The following is a 26,546-nucleotide window of genomic DNA, read 5'->3' as shown; positions in this document are numbered from 1 at the left end:
GGGAAGCATCCCATCTTCTTTTTAGAACAGCCTCAGCAGCTCTGTGTGGCTAACAACCAGTCATGTCCTGTGAAAGGAGACTCTTGAAGTCTGTGGTTTAAACTCCAAATATCACTAGGCTGCAAACTAACCCAATTCTGCAAGTTCTTGTCTTACATGGAGAACAGTTAATAAGAGTAAACACAGCAATTACATAGGTATTAACAACCTCTGTACGTGGGTCTTTTTTTGTTTGCCAGAGTGCCAAGAGGGCTACAGAAGCTGAGAGGGATCTAATAGAGTATCTTCATGGGTTAAAAATGAAAATTACAGGCAGATAATTATCTTTGGTATAAGGTTACACAAACATGTGTGGCCTGCAGATTAAAACACACACACACACACACACACACACACACACAGCAGTGTGTACAAAAGAACTAAGATCAAAATCAAGTTCTATTTATTTTCATCAGAAGTCAATCTTCTGTTCATGAGGCCAAGTCTTCTTAAAGTTATGCTCAAGATACTTGTCCCCATTTGATTTTATAATATTTTTCGTGCAGACATGAGAGGATAATATAGGTTATATTAAAGAGCATGGGACATGTGCCACTTACTGGATCACATGGAACACAAAATCATCCACATGTTGATGCCTCTTCCGATTTTTAGGTATTCTGCAGCCTTGGTGCTTGTTTCCCTGTATCATAGTCCTGCTGACCTTTTAAGACAAATAGTGGTCCGTGACACCCAAACCCCACTACCAAATGTTCAAGTGCAATCCATTCATATCTGAGGCAGATAAAAGGAATAAAAGCAAAAGGAGGTTGAAAGCTAGCTATAATTTGTAATACACATCTTTTTAAATACTCAGAAGCTATTTTTCACATTGCAATGCAGTTTGAAGGCAATAGGAGAAAACCAGACTCATCTATCAAGCACCTTCTCAGAGCTTTCCTTCTTGAATGCAACTAGGGAAGTGCTAATTATGGACCGAAAAAGATAAATCCTCTGCCCACATATGAAAAATATGAAGGTTTCTGTTTGCAGGAACGCCACATGCCCTTACATGACTAAATGTGTCTATATTTATTTACTTTTAAAAATTAAAAGTGCCTGAAAAAGAATCTGATGAGAAATGATGAAAGTTACAGAAACTCATGGGGAAAAAATGTATTCAGAGGCTCAAGATGGTCTTGATTTTGCTCTGAGAATTTTCCACAGTAGTTTTATATCGATGTATTAGAGTCCAAGGCCTGATGAGTCTAAACAGCCCTTTCCTGATAGGCCTATGGGACTTCACAGCTTCAGAAACCCAGTGGGGGAAAGGAACACTGTTTTGCAGGATTTTAGATAAAAACCAGCTCTTTTCTTTTCTAGGTGGTGCGGTGATGCTGCTGGTTTATGAATACACCTATTCATGGCTTCAGAAGAACTGGTGATTGCCTTAGAAGTGTTGAGATCATGGATATCTGGTATACAGCACCATGAGGAGGGACTATCAGCTCAGCTGATGTGCTTATACATTATAATTACACAATTATATACAATTATTAAGGGGAAAGAGCTTATTCAAGAACAAAACCTATTTTGATACTTCAGAAATTCTCTCTAGACAAATTGAGACTGTACTCTTGGCCCTATCTATAAATCTGTGAGACGAAAAATAGTATGAAGTAATCAGGTATGTAAACTGAACATAGAAAATAGTATAGAAATCAGATTTCACAAAAATTATATAAATTTTGTGATGTTTTCCTCCTATACTGCTTCAATATGAAAATGCACTGTATTAATAATTATTTTTCCCACGAGATCAAGAAATGCTTAAAGTAATAAAAAAAGCCAAAATTTGAGTAGTTTTTATAAGTAATTAAATTCTCCCGTAAATAATATTTAAAAGGCACAAGGAAAATGTTTTCAAAGTACACTAAAATGGCATTTTTTAAATGCTGCATTTTATGTCAAAATTTAAATTTGTTGGTGTTCTTTAGAATAATAATACACATCACAGCTATATTTTCCCAAATCTACTTTATATTTTGTACTGTTGTTTAAAGAAGGTCATATTTTAAATCCTGATACGTGGAGTCTTTTACGGCAAATAGAACACATGAATTATATTGAACTATTTTCCTTTACATAATTCCCTTTGAAAACAATTTTTGTTGCTGAAATATTTTCATGTTAAAACACAAATTGGAACCACTCCTTGGGCCCATTTGTGCGGTCTGTATTTGCATCCAGCTATCTTTGTTCAGAATTCTTACCTATGCCATTCTTAGAAAGAATGTTTAGAGCAAAACTACATTTCCAAGTTATTAGTTTCAAGTGATAGCTTCAGGTGTGAAGTCAACTGTCTGCATTGTTAAAATATGCATTATGAAAGGAAAAAATGTTTCAAAATAGAAGTACATTCTTAGCATTTCCAAAGATTCCTGTACTAACATGCACTCTAAAAATATCTCCCTGGCACTGATATAACCAAACTTGATTTTATATTTGCATCCTGAAATGATGCTACTTCGGTAGCTAAAGTCAACAAAATGTCTGCACACTCTAGATGATACGTGTTCTTAACTACTGCTAAGGGATATTTCTACCATGAGGCTATGTCACTAAAGCATTTTGAAAATAAAAAATAAAAGATAACTTGATAATTATTACTTTTTATTAATTTAGAGCATTTGAAGTATAAAAATAAAGGCTTTTTGACATACTGTATATACATACACAGCCTTCGGTTGTACATCCTTTCCAACGTGTTTTTTAACTTATATTTCAGCCCAATATTCCATAAGAAGGTCATTAAAAGGAGGGGAAAAAAAAACAAGAGAAATAAGAATATGTCTGTTGTACAACTGCATTCTCTCCTTGCAGGTAATGCTCTTGCATCCTGTGAGGGAGAGCACTGCCTGGATAGAGGCCATGAAATTGAACCTTTAACCTCTCCCTGTGAATGGGATGGAAAAGGATCTCTGAAGAGTGCATTTGCCAGTTTAAAAACAACACTTTTACCCCCTAAGAAACAAAGGAAATATGTCAACATTAGCCAATAATAATAACATTTAAAAATCAAACAATCCCAGTCCCATACCCCATCCCATTTTCCTTCTCTTATTTGTAAAAGTAGCTTTAAATCATATTTTGCCTTGAATAGCAAATTGTGTTTTAGCTTTCTGTTGTCTTTCTTAAGTTACTCCGTGTGAATTCACTGTTGCTAAGAAAAGACCTGGGGGAAAAAGAGAAGAAAAAAAAATCTTGATATCATTAATATTAGTATTTTTTTAAAAATACAAGAACAAGAAAAAACTTATAAATAGCATAACGAGATTTCTTAATTTAAAGAAAATAATATTTCATTGTGTTTCCCTACAAATGATTGATATATATTTTTTTAAAGACTCCTAGTAGCCATCCAAAAAAATATCTGATAAGGGACAATTCTATACCTTATGTCAGTTTTTCTGGATGGCAGGAGAGTGCCTGTATGGTATGGTTTTAAAGTCTCCACCAAAATATTGGACTGGTATCTTTGGTCTGTTCGGTTTATAGTCTATTTTCTCACCAGACTGGGAACTCCAGATGTCAATAGGAGTTTTAGAAGATCAAAGGAAGACTATGGCCCTGAGAGTTCATCTGTTCTTTCTGCTTATTCTTCTCCTGAAGTTATAATCCTCTGTTTGTAGCACTGAATTTTGGTTGCTTTAGAAATAAATGCCATTCAAAGCTCTCTCTATAAGATATGTTGCTTGAAAAAAGCAACTCCTCGAGTATAACTCATGTGTCAGAAATCTGCTTACTGTTTATATGCTAGTGATCTGAAAACCTAGCTCATCTAGCCATCTGAGTTTTAAATGAAGCCATGAAACCAATGTGACGGAACTGGACTGCCATGTAGACTGTGCACACACAGCACAGACAAGAAGAAATCGAGATCACCTAACGAATGCATCTTTAACATCCACATCTAGTGATGTGCCCTGTTAATTATTGCACAGAATCAACACCAAAAAATATTTTTAAAAAACAATGAAACCCACAATATATTAATTTTCCAATAGATGAATTGTACCAATGTTTTTAAAGTGTAGTTTCAAGCCTACATATTGCCAAGCAGGAAGAACTTTCTAAACAGAAGAGAAAAACTGTAGAGTTTTGCCCAAGAAAAGCAGTTGTTTTAAAAACACATAGCACACGCTCACTCACACGTATACCCCACAGCTCTACCATTAAACATAAAAGTGAAAACCCAATTGGTCTAGAAAGACTTATCAGCTAAACTATGTCCTGTACCTCCAGAAATGAATAAAGGGAATTTTTTTAAAAAATTAAATAGCATTTGTATTTCTAATACCACCACCAGTTTACCTACATGTGAAATATGCTTCTGTACAACAATGTAAACTTCACAGCAAGCCGTTTTTACATTCATTAGAGCAGAATTTTCCATTTTCTTTAAATTACAACATAATTTTGGGCTGAGATTGCTGAACACACAGGTAAGCCAACAATAACAGTACAATTTAGTTTCACAGTGGTTTTTCTTAACATAAAGTTCATTTTAAGTGTCTTTGCAAAGCGTTTCACATTAAACTTAAGTTTCTAAGTGACTTCCTTTAAAGCCTTCTTGTTCAGATATTTTCCACCCTCATGTCTTTATATGCTTGGCATGTGTGTTGTTTGATTAGGATACAAAATGGGAGACTGGCTTGTTTAATCTGCTTTTGAGTCCTCTGCTGTAGAAAGAAAGTGTCCTTCATAAGATGTTGAAGCCTTCACTGCACACACAAAATTTGGGGCAAGTCCAGGTCCAGGAGCCCGAGCAGCCCACCACCAAACAGAGACAAAGACGTTGCCAGAAAGTCACCTTTGCAAAAAGAAAGAAAAAAATAGATAGAGGTGGGAGGGAGAGGGAATATCCCACCGGATGAAAACACAAATGCACCATCCAGAGTCCATATTTACAAACTAATAGGAAATATAAACATTATTGTATGGAACCAAGTCAAAAACACCAGGAGGAGCTAAATTCAGATATTGCTTGTGTTATACATTATATTTTGCAACAAAATAGGTCATCTCTTAAAAATAAACAAAGCATCACTCAAATAAGTCAATTATTGATTAGTTTCCTAATGATGAATTAAAGCTTATTTGGTCACCTTATTTGATTAGAGGGTATAGCATAACTTTTTTTTTCTATATGTAGTTTCCTTTATTGATTTTGCAAAATCTCAACAATTGCACGTTTCAAAAGTTCAGGTTGATTTAGAATAAATATACACATGTGGTTTTACCAAAGACTAGTTTTAAAAGTTCCTTAAGCCCTTTGAGGGGTGCAGGTTTCTTTGCTACGTTAAACAGTGTGTGGGCAACACAAATGTCTCATTCAATCCTTAAGATTGCTTTTGTTTTCAAATCCTAAAGTCATGTCAGGTTTTCTGTAAGAGAGAAGTTATGGCAAGAAATATTTAAGTGTCACCAGCACAAAGGATGTGAGTCTGTAAAGCCAGCTTTGGGGGCGGGAGGGCAGGAGGGGTGGGATCCGGGAAGAGGGGGAGGGTTGCGGAGGGGAGCCGGGGTGAAGCTGCTGCGGACAGAATTTCCCATCAGAGCGCAGAAGCCGTGACAGAGTGACTACCTTCTCTGGCTGCCTGCATTCCCTTGAACGCCAGCGAGGCGGGAATGTCACAGTTGTGGGGGGGAAGTGGGGTGCTGCTGGCATGTTGCCACCCATGTCCAGCCACATAACCGGAAGGAGCGGCACTGTAGGTCATGTAAGGCGACACTTGGGCCGGGGTAGGATAAGGAGCCATGCTGGATGCTGACACAAAACTGCTTACAGCTGGTAGGCCATTTGGTGCCTAAGAGTAGGAAAAGAGAAGAGGTGAAAATTACCACATTGTAGTAGTTGACATTTCACGGGTTCTCAGAAAGTGGCAGAATGTAAGTTCTGAGTGGTAGTAGCAATATTCTGACTCTACTTTCTGATTGTTTTAGATCCGATCTTTACATTCCAAATGCATCCATACCTTGCTACTTAAACATAATGCCAAAAGACATTACTCCTTCCACAAAGGTTTTGAGGAGGCTACAACATGAAAATACACGGTATTTGCTTTGCTATTGGGAATTATAGGAAGGAAATACAGGGTGAGGAAAGAATTAATGGTGATTAAATACTCTCAGAAGCTTGTTCAGCTATCCGAATGCCTTTGTCAACCTTCCCTGTACTTTGGTTTTGTTTGGCTCTTTTGTTGAAGCATTTGTGAAGGGCCTGGTTGGTGTAGCTTTCGTTTCCAGCAAAGAAGGGTACAGAGTGTAAGCTGTCACTTTAGATACTAAAAATGAGCACAACTTTTGTTAAATAAAACATGGGCTAGATTTTAAAATGTCATGTTGAAAATGCGTGTTGGACAAAGGACATGCAAAATCAGGCAGTTGTCTTGTAAGAGTTTTTAAATAAAGACTGGGGATCTTTTTTCTAGAGCTATTTTATCAAAAAGGAAACTGTCTTTTAGAATATAAAAGAACTGCACATGTGTGGTTTCAAAATTGGAAAACTGGTTTGCAAGGTTTTGGGGTCCTGTGATAGGAATTTTTAAAGCCACATGGATAAATCTCTTGAAATGAATTTAAATGTAAAATCTTAGTTTGCAAACAAAATGCAGCAGCCCTGGCAAGTGATTCTGCCTAGAAACCAGTGTTCTCTTGGCATCCAATAAATTATTGTTGGTATTGTTACTATTAACAACAACAAAAACAGCCTGATTTCTAATCCCGATTCTGGCATGAACACTTGGCATCTTTCTTCAAACAACTTTTTTTTTTTCCCCTCAATTTCTGCATTATTTAGAAATAAATAGTAAATCCTTTCCCTGGTAGTCATGTGAATAAATTAACATATCAACATAATTCCTAGTGAGTGTAATGTAAATAATAGAATTGCTAGTAGTAAAACTGATTCAATCCTTAGAGGTAAGAAAAGCAGACATATGTTAATTAGATGCTTTTTTCCATTTGGATTGCAACATGGAAATTATTTTCTAATTTAATTCATTTGTTTATTATTTTCACTTCCACATCTATGAGATGCAATGGTGGGTTCTCAAAAATGATTTTGTCAATTTAGAGCAATACACAGAGTAGAATAAACACAGGGATATGATTTAATACTGCTCATGGGTTTCTGACAAAATAAGAATAAAAGTAGAGGGGTTAACCTAGTGTCCTTGGTAGAAGACATACCTCCTGTTCTGGTTATCAAAGTGTCTGCTCTTTGAAAAATGAGGAAGGGGAAAGGACACTAAGGCTTCTTGAGTATGTCCTATGTCCAGGCACCAAGAAATAGACAACATATTTTATGGAATAATGAAGATTGGTGAATTGTAACTCATTATAAACTACTGGGTTTATAATAATGACAAGATAATATATAATGATTACAATATAACGTTCAATTGAAATTAAAATGTATTTCAAGGGTCCCATAGGATGGTGCTCTATTTTTTAGCAAAGAAATCATTTCACATCACTTTAAAACATAAATGAAATTGTATCCTCTTTTTATACACAAGAATATAGATTAAGGAATTTAGCCATTTACCCTGGGCCAATTGGCAAGTAAGTGGTCATGTGTTAAAAGAAGCTATCACTCCAGTGTGACATGGGATCCTCTGTAGCAAATCTTTTCCTGCCTTTCCAGGACAATTAAAAGATACACAATTTAGTATCAAACTAGAGTATCTTTTGAGATAACACCTTGTAAAAGATTCTTTCTCCTTCTAGAATGCTATTCTCATTCTTAGATCCTCATTCTGTTTCTTAACTTCTAAAAAAATATATATATATTTTCCCCATTTCTGAGGATGACTCATCAGAGAATGGCTCCAAGGAGGCATACTCTAAGGCTCTCAGAAGATGAGTAAGATGGAGAGCTATCAAATTGCAAAAGAAATCTAGCATTGTATAGAAATTATAGTTCCAATCATGTTTGTGTAGAATTTTCCAAAAAACCCATAAGAAATCCGTTTCAGGGCAGCCCGGGTGGCTCAGCAGTTTAGCGCCGCCTTCAGCCCAGGGCCTGATCCTGGAGACCCGGGATTGAGTCCCACATCAGGCTCCCTGCATGGAGCCTGCTTCTCCCCCTGTCTGTGTCTCTGCCTCTCTCTCTCTCTCTCTGTCTCACATGAATAAATAAATAAAATCTAAAAAAAAAAAAAGAAATTAGTTTCAAAAAAAACACATTCTAGTCCAGTTATAGAAAGGTATTTGTATCTGTATAGGCCTCCTCCATTCAAGATTAATTAATATTTTATGCTGCTGACACTAATGTCACTAAAAATCAAATAAGAATGTTAAGATTAAAATTATTTTTAAATAGTTAAAACCTTTGCTCAACACTTTAGAGGTACATAAGGTTAAACTTTTAATATTATACATGAAGAAACAATGCTCTATTAGCCAAAAACTGCGTTGATGAATTCTAATTTTCATGACAGCTAATTTTTTCCTACCCATTTTCTTTTCTTTGTATTTTTACTATCATCCACAATTACAGTTTCCTCTAAAACACTTGCTTCAACATCTTCCCATTCCTCCCCATACCCCCTTGCCCTGGGAACCATTGCTTCTTGATGTACCCCCCTTTATTTGGAGCTCTTCAGCTGTTCTGTTGCAATGCCTACAATCCCCTTACCTGGACCCACTTCTTTTTGCCCTGAAACGTCCCCCCTGAGAAACCAGGCTGGATTGGACTCGCATTCTATATAATGCTCCTGGGATTTAGAGGGAGGAAGAATGCTGGATTTAGGCCTGTGTTACCTTCAGGTGCCTAACTTATTATGTGACTGCATTTGTTTTGGAGCATAAAATAAATACTAATTTTTTCCATATTTGCCCAATTTCTCATACTTAAGGCACCAAATTTGCTTTTATGTTATTATTACTACTAGTATTAAATATTTCAAAGTTCTCTAAAATCTACAACATACTTAGAGTCATTTTAGTGATGCAGTCCCCTCTGTATTGCAGAAAGGATGAGTAAGAAGGGATGCTCAAGAGGTTTGATATCCTTATCTTGTTAGAAAAAGGCAAGAGGAGGCAAATGTGTGTGCTTAGAAGAAAAAAAAAGGGGAAAAAAACCCCACAAATCTTTAAACAGTATAAAAATAAGTCTTAGTTTTCCCTCAGGTTAAATTAGGATCCAGACCCGGGGTGAAAAAGTTTTGTCTTAATTTTCCTTTTTACTTTTAAAGTTCAGATTTAGAAATTTAGAAAAAGCAGCATAAGCAAGATGAGATAACAAACATGCTTTAAAATGTACCTGCCACCTACACCATTCATTCATTCTAGTAACTCAATAAACCTGTCAATTTTCTCACTATTAATTTTGAAACATGACATTGGTAAAAGATATAAATCTCTACTGGATAAAGTAATTGTTATTTATGAATCAATCACTGAATGAGTAAAACTTTCCACCACAAAGGAAAACAACTACAGGTAGCATTGATGTTTGTTTATTCTTTCCAGTAAAAGAGTACATGACTTAAACTTCCCAAATCTGTTTAATGTTTTCAGTGAAGGGCATGTAATTAATCTGAAAAGCTAGTTAAGCTGAGTGGAGACTACCAAATGTACACCATAAATATAGTGGGAGCAAACATGCTAAATTACTCTATTTAATTGGATTGTAAATATGATTTATAAATCAACCAACATATGGAATCCCCAGAGAAGAGTAAACAAATTTTCCAAATGAAACCCCAGCAATGGGCATGTAATGGAAATCTCATTTTTGAAAATGACTTTACCTAAAGATTCCATAAATAAGACTTCAATCCATCAACCCCTTTTTTTATGTGTATCTTCCATAAAAGCCATGAGAAGAATCCTCTCCTCATGAGAACTGTACAAGGAGGCTCCCTGAAGCAAATTCTCTTCTAACTAATTTTGAGAATGAGATTTACTAATACAAAATAAAGTAGACAAATTGCATACCCTGGAAAAAGTAAGTTACTTGCTTTGTTGAATGTTTTTAGAAAAAGACAAATTTTTATCTTACTGGCATTAAAGGAAACTGTCTAGAAAAAAAAAACACATGAAATACAACGTCTAGTTACAGTTTAAATGAAAAGCATGAGTTTTCACTTTACTTCTAAAATGTTAGAAATATAGATTTGCCAGTTTTTAAAAATATGTTTTTAAATTACTATGTTGAGGAGCTGAATTGGCAGAGAGCTAGACTATAAACAGTTTGAGGACAGGAGTTTGCCTTAATCATTTCAATATCCTCATAAAACAGGACACATCACAGGTTTTCATAATCATTTGTATACCTAAGTTAGTGCAGCCTTTTGAAGGCAGAAGATGTGATACTCTTGCTTTAAAAAGAAAAACAACAACAACAGAAAAACTGGGCACTCTTTATCACAGAACTGGCGTTACACTTTAAGTAAGCAAAATGAATAAAACTGTTGGAAAAAGTAAATATAAGTTCCAACGTAGCCATTTCACTATTTGATTTATGGTTGTTCCATTTATCCACATCTATACCCGCCCACCCCCCCGAAAATGGAAATGCATTAATATCCAAACACTCTTCACCACGGAAAAAAAAAAAACTGGTATGACAACTGTCTGGCAATTGCAAGTTATAGACTAGTAGTCTTCACATTCCGGGAATTGTCTACTCAACATTTTCTCTCTTGAAGAAAATGCAAATAGCAGTGCCAAGTCCTCTACCCACAGTCTTTCATCCACTCATCAGCTCTACCTGGTCGGGTCCTCCCCTTATGATAAAATGAGTTTACTTTGGCTTTATAGTAGAGTAGACTTAGCCACAAATAGAGATGTGCTTCACCTAGAATTTCAGCTTCCATATCATTAGCAAGAAAATGTTTCAGATCTGAAAATAAACAAGATTTTCTTTTTTTGGTGTAATCTTTTTGTTTGACTGTTGTTCTGCCCTTCTTAATTCACTATGCAATGACCAATAAAACAAATCTGATAAGGTGAAATGATGGTTGTGTCAATACGGTTTCAACATTCATCCAAAAAGATCTTAATTATGCTGAGTTATCACACTGCAGATCTAAATGTCTTTAGATAATGGAAAGCTATTTGAATTTTTTCCTAAATTTTATGTTTCTAAAATATTAAAATTAAAGTAGCCTTGAAAAAATTTGAAATTGCTTTTTTTGTATTTTATATGACACATTTTACTACTACATAATCATTAATCTTATTTTAAGACACTAATAAATAAAAGCAACCCAGGTCAAGGAATGTTTTTCATAATAGATAACATCATGAATTTCAAAGTGTCTCCATTGGCATTTGCCTACAGTTGGATTCTCTACAAAATTATAAATTATCTGAGACAAAATTAACTTTTATTTCATATGATGAAAAACCCAGTGCAACTTCATTTATATTTTCATGAGAACGGTATGTCTGCAAGGACAACCAGAGTTTAAAATAATGCACTAGAAAATTATATTCAGGATTCTGAAATACTATCTTTATTTCAAATACAATATACAAATAAATGCTTCATAAAAATTTCAGATTAATTTGTCTCCAAATCCAATCATTTTCACTTGTTTAATGTTAAACTTTTTCAAGTTCAAGTTTGCATAGACTATTCCCCATCTCTGACATCTCGATTTGTAGCTTATGTTATATTAAAATAGCTAACATATACTACCCAAATATGAAGATACTACAAGCTTATAAATCTAACATTCAGATTACTTCAGTTAGAGTACCAGATATGCAATATATTTTTTCTGAGAAAATATGCCCAATTGTAGAAAATGTTTCAAGAACTATACAACTATTTATGTTATGCTATATGTTGGCAAATTGAACTCCAATAAAAAAATTTTTAAAAATACAACTATTTATAAACTGTTTAAATAAAATGAAGCATTAATTCACTAAGTACCATGTAAAAGGGTAGATATATTTCAATCCTCCACCACCACCACATGCCGCCTTCTCTTTGCCATGCAATTGCATTCAGTAGAGGTTTTATGCTTTCAACAGAAGAGAACCAGCATTAGGAAACAGAGAATGTTTGCCATTCAGAATTAGATGAGTTTAAGGATTTTTTTTTTTTTTTGAGTTTACGGATTTCTAGCCCAATATTAAATGCAGGTGAAAAAAGCCAAAACAAATAAGTATTCCTCTTCTTCTATCCTCAACGGTAGACAATAAGGACTTCTGCATGGCAATGTGAAATGTTGACTTCAATGTAATATTAATCAGTAAGACAAGTTTGAATATTCTAAATTAGTATTTAAAAAACAAAAGATAGGTATGTCTATAGCTGAAATGTGCATAAGGTTCTAATTACTAGTGATCAGTCATCCTTTTTTTGCGTTTAAGCTGAAAATAGAATCTCTAGATTACGGTAATCACTAGTACCTACAATCAGTTGTCAATTCAGTCCCTTTGGTAATTTTACAGGTGTCTTCTGGGAAAAGATTATGCTCTAATTCCTATGATTTTGAATTCTCAATTTCCTCCTCTATATACTAAATTGAAACTAGGCTCATATAATGTTGCACTATTTACCAAAAATTATAAATGCCCTGAAAGTATTATGTGCATAATTTTTGAGAATCTCTTTTGCTGAAAACTTTAAATTTTGTTCATAATACAAATAAGGAGAAATGTTACTTAAGTTTACATTTGATTGTAAAAGTGTACTTATGCTGATAACATTTTGAAAAATGATTTTTAAAAATAAACCTGCCCTTTGAATATTTGTAAGAGAAATGCATATATATATGCATATATATGAGACACTTATATATATATATATATATATATGAGACACCTTATCACTGCTTTCTTGTTTATGAGCAAATATTAGTATAGAATTTTACCCTCAAGGAAGTCAAGGTCTAAATTCCAAAACTGCTCACAAAATGACACAGCCTAAATTTCTGTGCCTACTTAGAACACCTTCATCATTAAGGACTATTTTGATAATTATAATAGAGTAACCACTGATTTAATTGTACTTAGAAACTTTTCAAGTTTTGAAATTTTACATCATCTGAATTATATTATTACCTGGCAATGGAGAAGATTAGCATACTGCAATTAAGAAGTTTCCAAATTTGGGGTGCCTGAGTAGCACAGGCAGTCTGCCTTTAGCTCAGGTCATTATCTCAGGGTCCTGAGATGGAGCCCCAAATTAGGCTCCCTGCTCAGCAGGGAGTCTGCTTCTCCCTCTGCCCCTCCCCCTGCTTGTTTTGTCTTTCTCTCTCTGTCTCTCAAATAAATAAATAAAATCTTTTTTAAAAAAAATAAGTTTCCAAATTTAAGATATTTTTCTTCTGGAAAAAAATATATAACTTGTCCTCTTGTATTTAGAACAATACTTATTTAGCCACTTATGTCTCTCATTTACTTGCCTTTACAAATCTCATAATTTAGTGATATAATATCAGTGTTTAAATGTAATCAATATAAATGGTCAAAGTATACAGAGTAGATTATTTGAATCAGCGTTCTATTTTTATTTTAAATTGGTCAGTGTGGTTTTGAGGTGTATGAATTAACCATTTCTAAATGAGTATAAACACTAGATCTATAATTGAAGAGAGAAAAAATGAAATAATCAAAGATTTTTGAATTATGACACTGCTTCATAAATAAACCGGGTGTATCAACTATATGTAAGAATTTAAAACTATTTTTCGACTCTATACTTCCTGATGTTATTCCAACAAATGATGACCTAATAAAAACTCCTGAGCACCTATTAAATGCTTGCTACTCTGCTCAGTGCTTTAAAAACACTCCTCTATTGTTTGTAACAAAATGCCTTGGCGCTTATTGACTATGAGCTCTCTGAACAAAGTATATTCTCACACACAAAAAAAATGCTTGTTTTTAAAAGTCGATTTCCAACCGCCATTTATAACCACAGGTACTATTTAATGCGTGCTTACTATGAGCCATAGGGCTGCATTATCTCATTGAATCTTCACAACATCTCCTGAGGTTAGGACTATTGTGTCCCGGGTTTACAGATGAAGAAATGGAGGTGCTAAAAGGTTAAATAACTTGCTTTAGTGACTGGTGCCAGAAGATCGGAGCTCCTGTAATCATTGTACATACTGCCTCTTCTTTATGAATGGGGGGCTTCTTATAAAAGAAAATTGCAAACTTTCATATAATTTCCCCTCGGGGGATACCTAGGTTGGTTGAGCGTCTCCCCTTTAGCTCAGGTCGTGATCCTGGGGTCCTGGGATGAGTCCCCATCAGGCTCCCCGGCGGGGAGCCTGCCTCTCCCTCTGTCTAAATCTCTGCCCCTCTCTCTGTGTCTCTCATGAATAAATAAATAAAATCTTTAAAAATAATAATAATTTCTCCCTGGCATTGTTTACAGTAGAAACAAACTCAGGAAAGGGACCTCTTTTTCTTTGCTGCTATTTCTTGGGAGAAATTTGTCACGGGAGAGCTACTTATAGGTATCTAATTCTGTTTTAGCAAAATCAGGGAGAGAAAAGGAAGTGGAAATGGGGTTTGTTAGAGAAAATAAGGATGAGGATTTTTTTTCCCAAGTGAATAAAAGTAACAAGTTACATTTCATGTAAAACGCTAATTTTGACAGATAAGAAAACATAGGAGTTTTACGGCTTCAAAATAATAAAATGCAAACGGTATTTTGAGGCTTTGGAATTGGAGTTTGGGATTAAGAAATTTGCAAATCTACGCAGATCCGCTCTTAGAAACCTTAGGCTGCCTTCAGGTCAGGTCCGTGTGTGTGTGTGTGTGTGTGTGTGTGTGTGTGTGTGTGTTTCAGAGGTTTGAACCCCTGACTCCATCATGATGATGAATTTAGACTCAAAACTCTAGGGCTTTTGTGGTGGTGGTTGCTTAGTTTTCCTCAGGGGGAATAAAAACACGAGTGTTTTAATTTTTCTTCTGCAGAGTCGGGGGAGGGACGGAGGGAAAGAAAAATTAAACGGTCCACAGCCAGTCCGTATAATTTGAGGTTTTCTCACAAACCTCCCTTGGGAGATTACGACGTGACCTTTAATCGGGGAATGGTAACTTTATTAGGTTTATCTGGTGGCCCTCTCTTCGCCGTCGCAGGGCAAGCCACGTTTGTTTGTCTTCGGGGAGCCGCGGCACGAGAGCCCGCCGGGCGCGAGGGCCCCGCCGCCCCCGACCCGCAGGCCGCGACCTCGGGCGTGCGCTTCGCGGGCACGGAGGCCGCTCCGAGGACCCAGGCCCGGCTCGCCAGCCCGTGCGAGCGGCCGGCCGGGTGGGCTTCGGGCGCCGCCTCCCCGCGCCGCGGAGGCCAGGCGGGCCCGGCGGCGCCTCCACCGCGGGGGCGGGCGCGGGGGCGGGCGCGGGGGGGGGGGGGTCGAGGCCTCAACTGCGCCCCGGAAGCTCCGGGCCCCGGTCCCGCCTCGCCCGACCCGGAATGGGCTCCCGGCATTGGCGGGGGGTCGGCCGCGGCTTCCCCTGGTCGAGGCTCAGAAAGGAACGGGGTCCTCCGTCGCGCAAACCCGGCCGCCACGCGGCGCAGCCGGCGGGGCCCTGCCTCCTCACCTGAGCGTACTTGGCTTCCTGCTCCAGGGCGCCCTTCTCCAGCCCGTTCACCGCGTGCGGGGCGGCCGCCGGGAAGTTGTTCCGGCCCAGGCTGCTCCACTCCTCCACCTTGGGGCTGTGGTAGGGGGAGCTGTCGCTCACGCCTGGGGAGGAGGAGAAGGCGTCAAGCGGGAGGGCCGACCCGCGCGCCCCCTCCGGAGACGCGGCGCGAAGGCGCGACCGGCGAGCTCCGGGGCGCCGACCCCTGCCCCCGACCTCCCGGCGCGGCCTCGGCGGCTCGCAGCCCGGGCCCCGGCGCAGTTCACGCCCCTCGGCGTAGGCCTCTCCCAGCGCTCTCCCCCACGCCTGCGGGAAGGGGTTTCCCCCTTTTTTTCAAAAGCCTTTGATTCCCTCCTCCTCTCCTTGTTCCCCCGGGGAAGCGAATGGAAGGAACCTGAGAGTTTTCCTAAATCGAGGAACGAACACGCGAAGCTGGACGCGCCGCTCGTCCCAGTCCTCGTCCGGGGTCGACTCGGGAGGCAGGAAACAGGGACTGGTGCGGGCGGAGTGAAAGGGGAGAGAGGAGCGTCCCTGGCCTAACCGTCTTGGGCCTGTGCTGCTGCTGCTGCTCCGAGACATCCAGAAAAGTGCTCGCCGCGCAGTGGGGATCTCGCACTTAGGTCAACAGAGACCAAAGACCTGCAAAGTCCTTTGCAAACAAATAACTGCATGATGCCCACAATACACACGCAAAATAGACATGCGTAGTTTGTCTTGTGTGTGCGTAATTCATATGTGACTGCCCTTAATGCTCTATGTCTACACGTTAAATATGTGAGATTATGTGCACATAACTTAAAAAATAAAGACTACAGTTACCGCAGTAAATGCCAACCAGTGTCAGTGGCAAGGTTGTAGAGGGAGTTGTTTTTTTTTTTTTAATGAAATAAAAGTTAAGAAAATGAAGGTAGAATTAAGGGTTTTGAAAAAGGAGTAAAGCTGTCAGTTATCCTTTATGTTTTTTTAATAGAGATATAAAGAAAATTATATGTTGTAAACTGATGACCACAATACCTAGAAGTGTGCCTCTTGAATCACTGCCATCCTTAAATGACTAAGTGCAGTTTTAAAGAAAAGATATTTGAAGACTATGAGCAATGTGTTTTTGTCTTTGGGACCTATGGGTGGAGGACTGAAGTTTGACAAAGCCACCACAACTTGAGTTTAAATACTTCCATCTGACACAGTGCTTTTGAAAGGGCAATCATTTTGTAGAAATGATCACTTCTAGAAATAATCATTTTATATTCATAGATTTGTCAGAGAACAGGTCGTTTAAAGCTGGCATCCAGAATCAACATCTAGAATGAAGAGTTACTCCTCTCCATATAATCCACTACTTTTCCAGCGGATAGTTGGTCTGACTATAGGACCCCTAGGGAAGCACGGTTGTCTTTTCAACTCTCCCCCCGCCCCTTCCTCCCCCTCTCCAAAGAATCAGATTGTGTTCCAATTTGCACCAGGAAACCGTATTTTGGCAAAGAACTGCCAATCTCTCTTTGCCTTCCCAGACAAAAGGCAATCGGTGGGCACAAGCCTGTAGTTATCTTAAGAAATTGAGATCCCCCTGTGAGCCCCCATTTCTGCTGATCTCACACTTTCCCATGAACAGGGGCTTCCTTTAAATGTCAGTGAGGTCAGTTTATCCTATAAATCAAGGGCAAACTCTCTCCAACTAAAGCTCCAACCAACTCTGAATAAGACAAAACTGAGCTCCTAGAAGAAGAGTCTTGTAAGCTCGGTCAGCATCCAAGAAGATGAGAAATCAGGGCTCTGATTTAATTACTTAAAAAGATAATTGTACCAATGTGGTGGCAACAGAGAAAGGCAGGAAATAATTAAAGGAACTCTTCCCCCCCCCCACCACCACCACCACCTTCTCCTACTTAATTTCCCCCCTGCACTTTTTAAACTTTCGGCTAAGAAATTAAAACGGTAGGCTCTTATTTCTATATTATTTAGATTCTGTGTCTAGGGTATTTTTACTTTTCTCCCCCTACCGAGAAAGAAGTCAATGCCAGTTTCCTTGCTGCTGTTGTTGTGTTGTTTTGGTTAATTATGAAGTAAAAGAAAACAAGCTCTGGTCTGCGGAAGCCCAACCGTGCGGGAGAGCTCGGGGAATCGTTCTTACCACGCAGAAAAGACACTCAAGACACCGCAAGGTCAAGGGTGAGAAAGGAAAGGAAGAGTGGGGTGGCACCGCTGAAAATGTGCAGGTACTAGATGTCTGCATGCATTCCCAAGGACGGGGGACCCTAAAGGGAAGCCGCAGGCTTGGGGAAAACGGGAAAGAAGAGAGGACAAGATGAAATCACCATGCATTTTGTTTCCATCCCTGCGGGGGGGGGGGGTGCCACTTCCTAAGATACACACAGACTGAAGTCGGCTAAGGTAAAGGCCGGGGGTGGGAGCGATACGAAAAAGAGAGAGGCAGAGAGAGAGAGAGAGAGAGAGAGAGAGAGAGAGAGAGAAATAAAGCAGAAAATGAGTCCCAGAATGAGCAATGCAGCAACATGCAAGTTACTAGTAGTAACTTGGGGACCTCCGTTTCCGAGGAAAATGAAGTGAAGCATAAGAATGAAACCAATTAGGTGACATTTGAACTTCCTGCCTGAGCAAATTTGGCCTGATTGCCAGAATCCAAGAATACTGCAATTTCCACAGGGTGCCCGACTCCTCGCGGCCGCATCTGATCCCCAAACAAGCCGCCCGCAGCGGTGTCTGCAGCCAGCAGCCCCACGCCGGCTCAGGCCTCCCGGGCTGCGCCCCAAGTCCGACCCGGGCCGCGCTCTCCAAGCGAGCGAGCGGGTCTAAGGCTGCCGCGGCGCGAGAGGCGGGGGAGGGTGGAAAATGCGAACCATGTGTTGGGGATGGGGGGATGTTATGGGTCTGGTAGTTTGAGATGAGGCAGGAGACTGTGTGTGGCAAGGAAACAGAGGGCATGAATTTCAAGTTAATGAGATCAGGACACCCCCTGGGAGGACTCCTTCGTTTCGAAAGGAAAAAGCCTCAGGTGGTGGGATAGGCGCGGGCCCCGAGGCCGCAGATACGGAGACACCAGCGAGGGTGCAGAGGAAGGCTCTGCACACCCACACGTCCGGCCCCCGAGCCCTTACCTTGGTCGGTGATAGAGCGAATGCCCAGGATGTCGGTGACGGAATGGGAGGAGGGCCAGGTACGGGGCATGGCCACCGAGCCGGGGATGGCAGGCACCCCGGGAGGCGTGGGCACCTTAGCTGCGGCCGCCGTGATGGGGCTGGGGTACGAGTAGATGTGGTTATAGGGCAGCGCCGGCTGTGGCGCCGGCTGGTGCTGCTTGTACGAGTCGTAATGGCCCTGTTGAGCCAAGTTGCCGATCTTGTTGCGCAGGATGCGGCTGATGGAGCTCACCGAGGGCACGTTGTACTTGTCACACACGCCGTCCGCCAGCAGGCGGTCCCGGATTTCCCAGGCAAAGATGCCAGGATCCCTTTGCTTGTAGGTCCGGATGTGCTTCACCACGGTGGGGGTGGTAACTCGGGGCTTGCTGCCCCCAATGGCTCCTGGCAAGATCGAGCCCGTCTCGTTGTAGCGCGCCAGAATCTTGCTGACGCAGCCGTGTGAGACCCGTAGCTGGCGGCTGATGTCACACGGTCTGATGCCCAGTTGGGCCAGTTCCACGATACGAAGCCGGATAGCGTTGGGCAGCGGCCTCCCGTTCACGAATACTCCTCCCAGCTGGTTCACCTCCCCAAAGGCTGGCTCTGCAAAACGAACACGCGGCGCGCGGGGACGCGCCCCGGCAGTTTGGGACAGCCGGTTACCACTCGGCCTCCGCCCACGTCAGGGGGCTGGGTAGATGCACCCACCCCCGGCGGGGAACCTGGGCTTTTCCCAAACCCTACTGTCCCCGAGCCTTGCCCAACAGCCCCAAACCACTAAGGTCGAATCGGACACCCTCCCTCCCTCCCCCCACCCCGTTCCGGTGGTGCCTGCGGCCACTACAAGCAAATAAAGTGGTGAGAAGCAAGGCCGCTCCAAGTGCTCAAAAGCCTCCGAAGCAGGCGGGGAAATCAGTCTTGACGCCTGCAACCGGCTCCTTCTCGGCTGCTCGGCGCTAAAAGTCTTTGGGCCGCTACCGCTTGAGCCCCAGCGCCCGGCCTGGGGACCGGCGCAATTAGGCAAGGTCTAGGAGAAACTACGGTTGGTTTGGTTGTTTTGTTTTGGTTTGGTTTGGTTTTTTCCTGTTCTGAGTTGTGTGAGTTTATGTGAAACAAAACTTGGTCCGCCACCGAGGCTACAGGGCTTGCTGATGCCACCGCTCCCTTGTTTTAAGATCAGAAAATGGCATCAACAGCAACCCAGTAGCCAGCGTTCACACACTGAACTGCCGTGCGCCCTGACCCTTAGCGCGTTCCTAACAACTTGTAGGAACACGAGCAAAGTCAATAAGAAGAGTGTGAGCGCTCAGCGGTGCGCGCCCTCGCGCTCCCTCCCTCCCTCCCTCGCCTTCTCCTTCCCTCCCTCCCTCCCCGGCTCTGACAGCGTTCCCCGCCGCCACTCACCCATTGCTCCGAGCAGTACACCAAAGGGGCCCCAGTTCCGAACTCCCAAAAAGAAACTTTTCGCACAGCCCCAGTGGCCCGGCTTGCCGCTGCCCCGGACCGCCGGTGCCTCCGCTTCTTCCCGGGAGGAGGCGGCGAGAGAGCAGAAGGAAGGAGTAAAAGGAAGTCTGTGCCCCGATGAAAGAGGCTAGAGTTCTGCATTTCAATCTAAGCAGCAACGTGGGCTGGCCCGAGCTGGGCCGGGCGGCTCCGTCTATCACTCACCAGGGACACGCCCTCAAAGAGGAGGGCCCGAGGTCAAGCTGCGTGGTGATTGGTGCGGGCTGCTGAGCGACAGTGCAGTCCGGGAAAGTTCTTCCGCTGTCTCTTTCAAGCTTGCTCTGCACCTGGGTGACTAAATACAATGAAAATGGATGTTTGACACCTTTCCGGCGGCAGCGCAAACAGACAACAAAATCAGGCTGATAAAAATGCTGAATAAGCAAATGAAAGCGTTTAGTCTGAATAGAGAGACTAAGGAGGAAGGAGTTGAGGAAACTTGGCGGGAGGGGGGAACAGACGCCTCCGAACTGAAGGTAGAACTCTAGGTGAGAGGTGGGGGCCACCGTCAGGTGTGTGTGTGTCGGGGGGGGGGTATTCTTAGAATAGCCGGTCCTGCGGGCCTCCTGGGGCTGTCCGGAGATGGACGCTATTACAGGAGGATGATACCTCACTCCAGCCTATGCTAGGTAGCTAGAGCGCAGGTGAGTCGGTAGGCCGATCCGAGAGACCAGGAGGTTAAGGGGAGACCGAGCCAGAGGTGGAGGCCACTGTGACCGCCAGGTGGAGACCCCTCTGCTGCCCCTGGGACTACCCCGCCCCCAACGCAGTTTCTGGTGGGTTCATTCGAGAGCGCGGAGGCAAACCCTAGCCACGCAGGCTCCAGGCTGTGGCCGCACACGGTTCGCGGAGAAGTTAAGCAGCTCCCAGCCAACATCGAAGATTGCCTGGCTCGAGGCACTCTCCTTGGAGGCCTGCGCGCCACTGCGCTCAGCTTCGGTGCTGGACTGCTGGTACTTGATGCCACGGTTTGCCGGTTTCCCCCCCAACCAGTGAACCGCAGCAAAAGGGTCTTATTTAATGAAAGAGATTGGTCCCAAGAAAGTTGAACATCGAGCCTGCACCTACATGCAATTCCCCCATCTTCTGTTTAGCTACCAGAGGCCCTGAGAATCAGCCTACTTCTGATTTTTCACTTTCGATCACTCCAAGTCTAATCTAAAGTGTACATTACTCTTTTTGGCGGCCAAAATTAATCACATTTTGAATATGGGTTGTGGAGAATGCTAATCAAAATTAAAAACAAGATGGGAGACATCTTTAGAACCTGGGTGTTTGGACTGCTTAGGTTCAAGGATACTAGACAGTCATAACATTACTTCTTGTGCACAAGGATTCCTGTTGATCCTCCCACAATCCCAAGGGATGTGTATGGCTCTGGTCTACCTACAGGGAAGCTGACTGGGCCCAGATTCTGGGCCAGTAAGTGACAAGAAACCAGAAGAATGAATGGTCATCTCTGCTTTTTGAAATGAAGAGCCACCTCCAGATTTTCAGGCTTCTGTGGTTGGGGCCACAGTCTGACTTCAAATTTACAGGTAAGAAGGATTTAAAAGATACAGATACATTCAAACACCCTTAACTGTTTATAATCGGGTTCTTGCAAAAAGTCTTACAATTAGAAATACTTGAATTTGTCTTTTTGTTTGTTTCAATTGTTCAAAATCTCGCAGTTTGTCTTGATAGTGATTTCACCCTGGTCTGACCCCAAATACCTATTGTTTGGCACCGCCTGGTATTTTGCCACGCAGAGGTCCCCTGAGAATCCAAGATTCTTAATGCAGCAATTTCTTCCTGGGGATTGGGTGCAAATTATTTGACTGGGATGTCAAAGAGGAGCCTACGACTGAGGTTTGTGTGAAAGATTGAACATACTGGGCTTCTCTTGGTCAAGAAGCTCCCTGTCCCCTCCCCTGCCCCCCCCCCCCCAGACACGCACCGCTACCTCTTGCGCGGACTCTACTCAATTCGAGCCCAGCGAGTGCCTCCCTGACTTTGCTGGGCTGCAGTGTCGGTAAAGGGCTGTTCCACCTTCTGGCTGGCAGGACCCAGTGCCGGATGTGGGTCTTTGCGCCGTATGAGGGTTTTAGTGGTTCTACAGCGGAGTGTAGAACCCGGTGTGATCCAGAGACTCGCATTGTTTAGAGCTCCGGCTAGGTGGACCTAAAACACAAATCCCTCTCGTTTGCCTCTAAGCTCTGTCAGCTGCCTGACATGCCCGTGCTCTCAAACAGGTCTGCTACTATCTCGACATTTCCACCTGTTGGACTTGGCCCTGTCCACGCATTATCTTTGCTGCGCACCCCTTCTCCCGGATTCTTGAAGCCCCGCAGGCCCTCATCACGCCGGCGGGTGTGGGTGTTCGGTGCTCTCAGCTCAGCGCAATCCGAAGAGCCGGCGAAGAATCATCACCGGTGCTTGGGGACACTAAGAACTCGTGGTAAACTGAGGCCCGAGATTCTGTGGCAAAAGGAGTTGATACTTCAGGGCACAGACAGGCAAGGGATCCTAGAGCAAGGGGCTGATGCTGAACCCCCCCTGGGATCACACTGAGTGATATGGCAAATAGAAGAGCCCAAGAGAGACATAAGTGACCAGAAGAAGGGAAAGAGGACTAGAGGGCTAGAACTGGGAGGGAGAGATGTAAAGGGCCAGTAAGCCTCGACAGTGGGCCTAGGGACGCAGAACTTGGAGAAAGAGCCAAGGGGCAGCTGGGGTCAGCGCTGCCCGATTACTGCCCGCTGTGGACCCAGACTCAGTTACACTGAGATCGGAAAAATGTCAACTAAAAGACCAAAACCAAAACACAACCAGTAAGGCCTGCAGCTAACACAGGCCGAGGGGGAGAAGTCAAAAGCCTTCCCAGGGTGCTGTCGAGGCCTCCTCCAAGGGGCTACCCGCTCTCAGGGTAAATATTTACTCAGTAGGAGACTGGAAGCTAACGGGGGAGGGTGGGAAGGAGCGGGCTACACGGGGTGGAGAGAATCCGGGCGCTCCACGCTGGCAGGGACAGAGTATACACCAGCCCGAGGGAAGCCAGGGCCCGGGACTCCAGGGGCGGCTCGCCCCGGGTGCGCGGCTGGGGTAACTTAGCCCGCAGCGCGCTCTTAGGCTAGGCTCCTGCCCTCCACTGCAGGCCCAGGCCAGATGTTGTAAAGTCTTCATAAACCTGTCAGCGGTCGCCGTGCCGCGGACAGTAACCTGTGGGCCCCCCTCTCGGCGCTAGCGGGATCCAAGGAGAGACCGCGCGGAGGAACAGGATCCAGCTCTTTCTGAGGCCGCCCTCGCGCAACCGGGCGGACGGCGCCCGCCCGGGGACTGCCGAGGTGCGACCCCGGAGCTACAGGCTGTTGAGGGAGGAGAACTCCTTCCTAGCTCTCCAACCCCACCGACGCCCCGGGCTGCTACCCCGGGGTCTGCAGGTCAGCTACGACTACGTCCCCGCGCGCGAGAGGTCCTGCCGTTCGCAGTTGCATTTATGAAGGGCAGAGTTGGCGGAGAAGATTAAGGGGCAGTTTCTTCCAACTTGCCCTCCTCCTCCCCTCCTCCTGGGGACAGGACCCCGGGCAGGCGCAGGCGACGGTGCCCGCTTCTCGCCCAGCCCTGGGAGCTCCAGGGATGGAGACGAGGCAGGCTCTGAGCTCCGGGACGGGTTTTCGGAGCCCAGTGACTTCTTCCAGCCTCGAGTGGAGGGAATGAGGTAGAAACAAGATCTCGAATCCGGTCCTCCCCAGGGAGCGCCTCTTTCAGGGTAAGTGAAAGATTGAGCGCGGCGTAGAGTAAAGGAGGCCGGACTTCAGTCCTCTGCAGACTGCGCTACCGCCCGGGCCACGGGTTCCAGCCCCGACCTGCCCACTGCTCCGTCCCGGCCACTCGGGGTCAGCGGCCGCTCCTCCGCCTACTCGACCTCCCAGCGCCTGCTGCGGCACGTGGCAGCCGGAAGCGCGCCCTGTGCCCGAGGCCAGGGAGGTCCACCCTGAGCTGCGGGCCAGGCGGGATCTGCGCCGTAGAGCCGCGGGTGGAGTGGGGGCGGCGGCTAGAGGGAAAAGCTTTGGGGTGAGGGAGGGACGAGACTGCCAGGGCCCCAGCCCCAGCCAGGCCTCCTGGGTTGGGGTGTGGAGGTGCCCACACACTGACCTGCAGGCCTGGACTTAGCCCGGCCGCGGACGCCGCAGGATACACCAGCCCAAAGTGAAGGCGGGGGGCCTGCGGGGGGGCAGCCCCCAGAAGGAGCCCAGATAATTCTCGGAGAATCTCCAAGGACTCCCTGCCGCCTCTCTGCCTTCCTGCCGACGATGCTTACGATTCAAGACCTTTCCCCAGAGGACAGCAGCGTGCAGGGTCCCCAGAGCGCAGAAATCCCGCTGCGGGGCCGTGTGATGCGCCCCGGGGCTGAGAGCGCTCGGCACCCGCTTTCTCCTTCCAAGGGCAGGGGAGGGGCCTGTTGCAGCCTGAAACCCGCTTTTAATTCCCCGCCTGCCTGTTTCCGATCACCCAGGGTTGGTTTTTCTGTTTGTTCACTCCTTCTGTTACAATAAAAACAATCGACATTTCTTTTCAGTTTCCCCATATTAGCGTCACTCAGTAATTGTTCTCCACCCCCTCCCCCTCGCGTTGAAGGCGAACTGGATTCCTGGTACCCTCGCATTGGAAGGTTTCCGAGTATATAAGCAAATCTTCCCTAAAGACTTTAAAGTAAAAATAAATAATGGCCCGGGAAATTGCCATGACCCTAACATCACTTTCTGAACGCAAATTACACCCATTTTTCAGTTTTCAACAGCGGAATTGCTTTCAGAAGGACGGCGCAGAGCCCCATGTGATATAGTTACATTTGTTTATTAAATCCTCAAATGAAAGAGAACACATTTTTATGCAAAGGGCAAAACCTGTGGCTGCGGTCCGGCAAGTGCGATCAAGGATGGATCCCGGTTGGGGGCCGGGGCCGGGGCCGGGGCAGGGGCAGGGAAGATCCCTTCTGGGAGGCCAGCCTGAGCCTCCAGTCAGAGGGAGGAGGCACTTCGCCCTGTCTGGGTCTAAGCATCTTTGGAAGCCACACCGCTCCATGATGAGAGGACAGCATCCGCGATCACTCTACATACAGCCTTGAGCTGAAGCAGCTCAAAAACGTTGCAGCTGCGTGTGGTTGAAAAAGCAGGTTTTCAGTGTTCTTAAAGACTCTGCCCTCAGGGTCCCTGTGAGGGCAGTCGGGCTGCCTCCCTTCCGAAGACCCGATTGGCCCAAAGGCTGTCTGGAAAAGATAAATGCGAACCAGGCCGCACCTCTAAGCCTTGGTTTCGACTCTCAAGCACATGCAAAACTCTTCAGGATCCTCAGTCCGGGCTCTGTTAAATGCAGCTTGTGTGTGTGTGTGTGTGTGTGTGTGTGTGTGTGTGTGTGTGTGTGAGGTTGGGGTTGCCTCCAGGCTTCAAGGAGCCGAATCAACCTGGGGGCCAGTCTTGGAGCTAAGCGCCAGCGTTCCTCCCATTTTCAGTGATGCAGAGAACAGGCTGGCTCACTTTGCGGCTCCCTCTCGCGGAGTCCTCGCACCCGGGCAACGCACAGAGAGTGGTGGAGCTGCCCAGCTCCGTGCGGTTGAGGCGCGGCATTTCCAACCTGTCCCTTTCGCTGGCCGAATTCCACTACCAAGTAGCCCTGCGCTGACCGTGAAATGCAGATAGTCTTGCCGCACTGTCATCACCATCCCTCCGAAAATAGGAAGCAGGGGCTGAGAAGAGTCAGGGTCGGAGCCACGGAGAATTTGCGGCGGTCCTGGAGCCCCTGACTACCTTCTCCCAGCCGAGTCACCTCGTCATAGCGCCACCTACAGGTGTCAGATTTGATCGCGCTCCCGCAGTAATTTTTGCAAAGGCTGGGAAAGGCCTTTGAAAATCCACGGAACTTTGATAGCCCGAAATTTTTCGTTTCTTCTTCCAATTCCTCCTCCATCCTCAACTCTCAGCTGGGCTCCAAATCCCCATACCTTTCTCTACCACTCTCCAAGGCCGACTCATGATCCACTCAAAGTTCATCTTCCAAGCACTGCAAAGCTGATGGCCTCTTGGAATCCCCAAGGGGCTACTCAGGGCCAAGGGTCGGTGACCGGTCCCTGCTTTGGGGCGGGAAAACCAGACACTGCAAAGAGAAAGGGAGTGATGAGACCACGGTTCTCCAGCTCATCCTACCATTTGCTGAGGGCTCACAACGTCCAATCACCACAAAAACCATATAAAGGAGATGTTATCTTCCCAGTGCCACAAGAGATAAAACAGAGGCTTATCTTAAATAAGAGCCCAC

The 26,546-nt window shown here is 44.3% G+C and overlaps 2 protein-coding genes across 14 annotated transcripts in view; one reads left to right on the top strand and one right to left on the bottom strand.

Annotated features, from left to right (window-relative positions):
* Positions 1–2,642, top strand: part of SLC25A21 (solute carrier family 25 member 21) — a 470,013-nt gene extending 467,371 nt beyond the window's left edge. For all 10 annotated transcript variants that reach the window (XM_049113067.1, XM_049113063.1, XM_025443799.3 and 7 more), the window contains one exon: positions 1,363–2,642. In XM_049113067.1, the coding sequence (XP_048969024.1) occupies positions 1,363–1,424 (62 nt within the window). In that variant the 3' untranslated portion in view covers positions 1,425–2,642. The remainder of the gene's footprint in view (positions 1–1,362) is intronic.
* PAX9 (paired box 9) lies at positions 2,632–24,647 on the bottom strand. 4 transcript variants are annotated; one of them, XM_025443792.3, is made up of 6 exons: positions 24,387–24,647; positions 20,151–20,544; positions 18,723–19,349; positions 15,568–15,710; positions 5,627–5,849; positions 2,632–4,852 (listed from the first exon to the last, which is right to left on the bottom strand). In XM_025443792.3, the coding sequence occupies exons 2-6, from the start codon at positions 20,152–20,154 to the stop codon at positions 4,761–4,763; spliced, it is 1,089 nt and encodes a 362-aa protein (XP_025299577.1). In that variant the 5' UTR covers positions 20,155–20,544; positions 24,387–24,647; the 3' UTR covers positions 2,632–4,760. The 4 variants fall into 4 exon arrangements, with proteins under 4 accessions (XP_025299577.1, XP_025299580.1, XP_025299578.1 ...); XM_025443795.3 differs by having other exon boundaries at positions 2,632–5,426; positions 24,387–24,646; XM_025443793.3 differs by having other exon boundaries at positions 2,632–3,214; positions 24,387–24,645.
* Positions 24,648–26,546: the final 1,899 nt, after the last annotated feature.

This window comes from Canis lupus, chromosome 8, assembly GCF_003254725.2.
Source record: "Canis lupus dingo isolate Sandy chromosome 8, ASM325472v2, whole genome shotgun sequence".
In the NCBI taxonomy this organism is placed as follows: domain Eukaryota; kingdom Metazoa; phylum Chordata; class Mammalia; order Carnivora; family Canidae; genus Canis; species Canis lupus.
The sequence above is the reverse complement of the archived record's forward strand: the minus strand, read 5'-3'. Positions and strand labels throughout refer to the sequence as shown.

Bases quoted from the DNA above. Each gene is read 5' to 3' on its own strand.
- PAX9 (XM_025443792.3), bottom strand. The intron at 15,711-18,722 runs GTAAGGGCTCGG...CCTCCTCCCCAG, and splicing joins TCGCTCTATCACCGACCAAG to GCGTGAGCGACAGCTCCCCC. The intron at 4,853-5,626 runs GTAGTCACTCTG...CTTTTTGCAAAG, and splicing joins AATGCAGGCAGCCAGAGAAG to GTGACTTTCTGGCAACGTCT.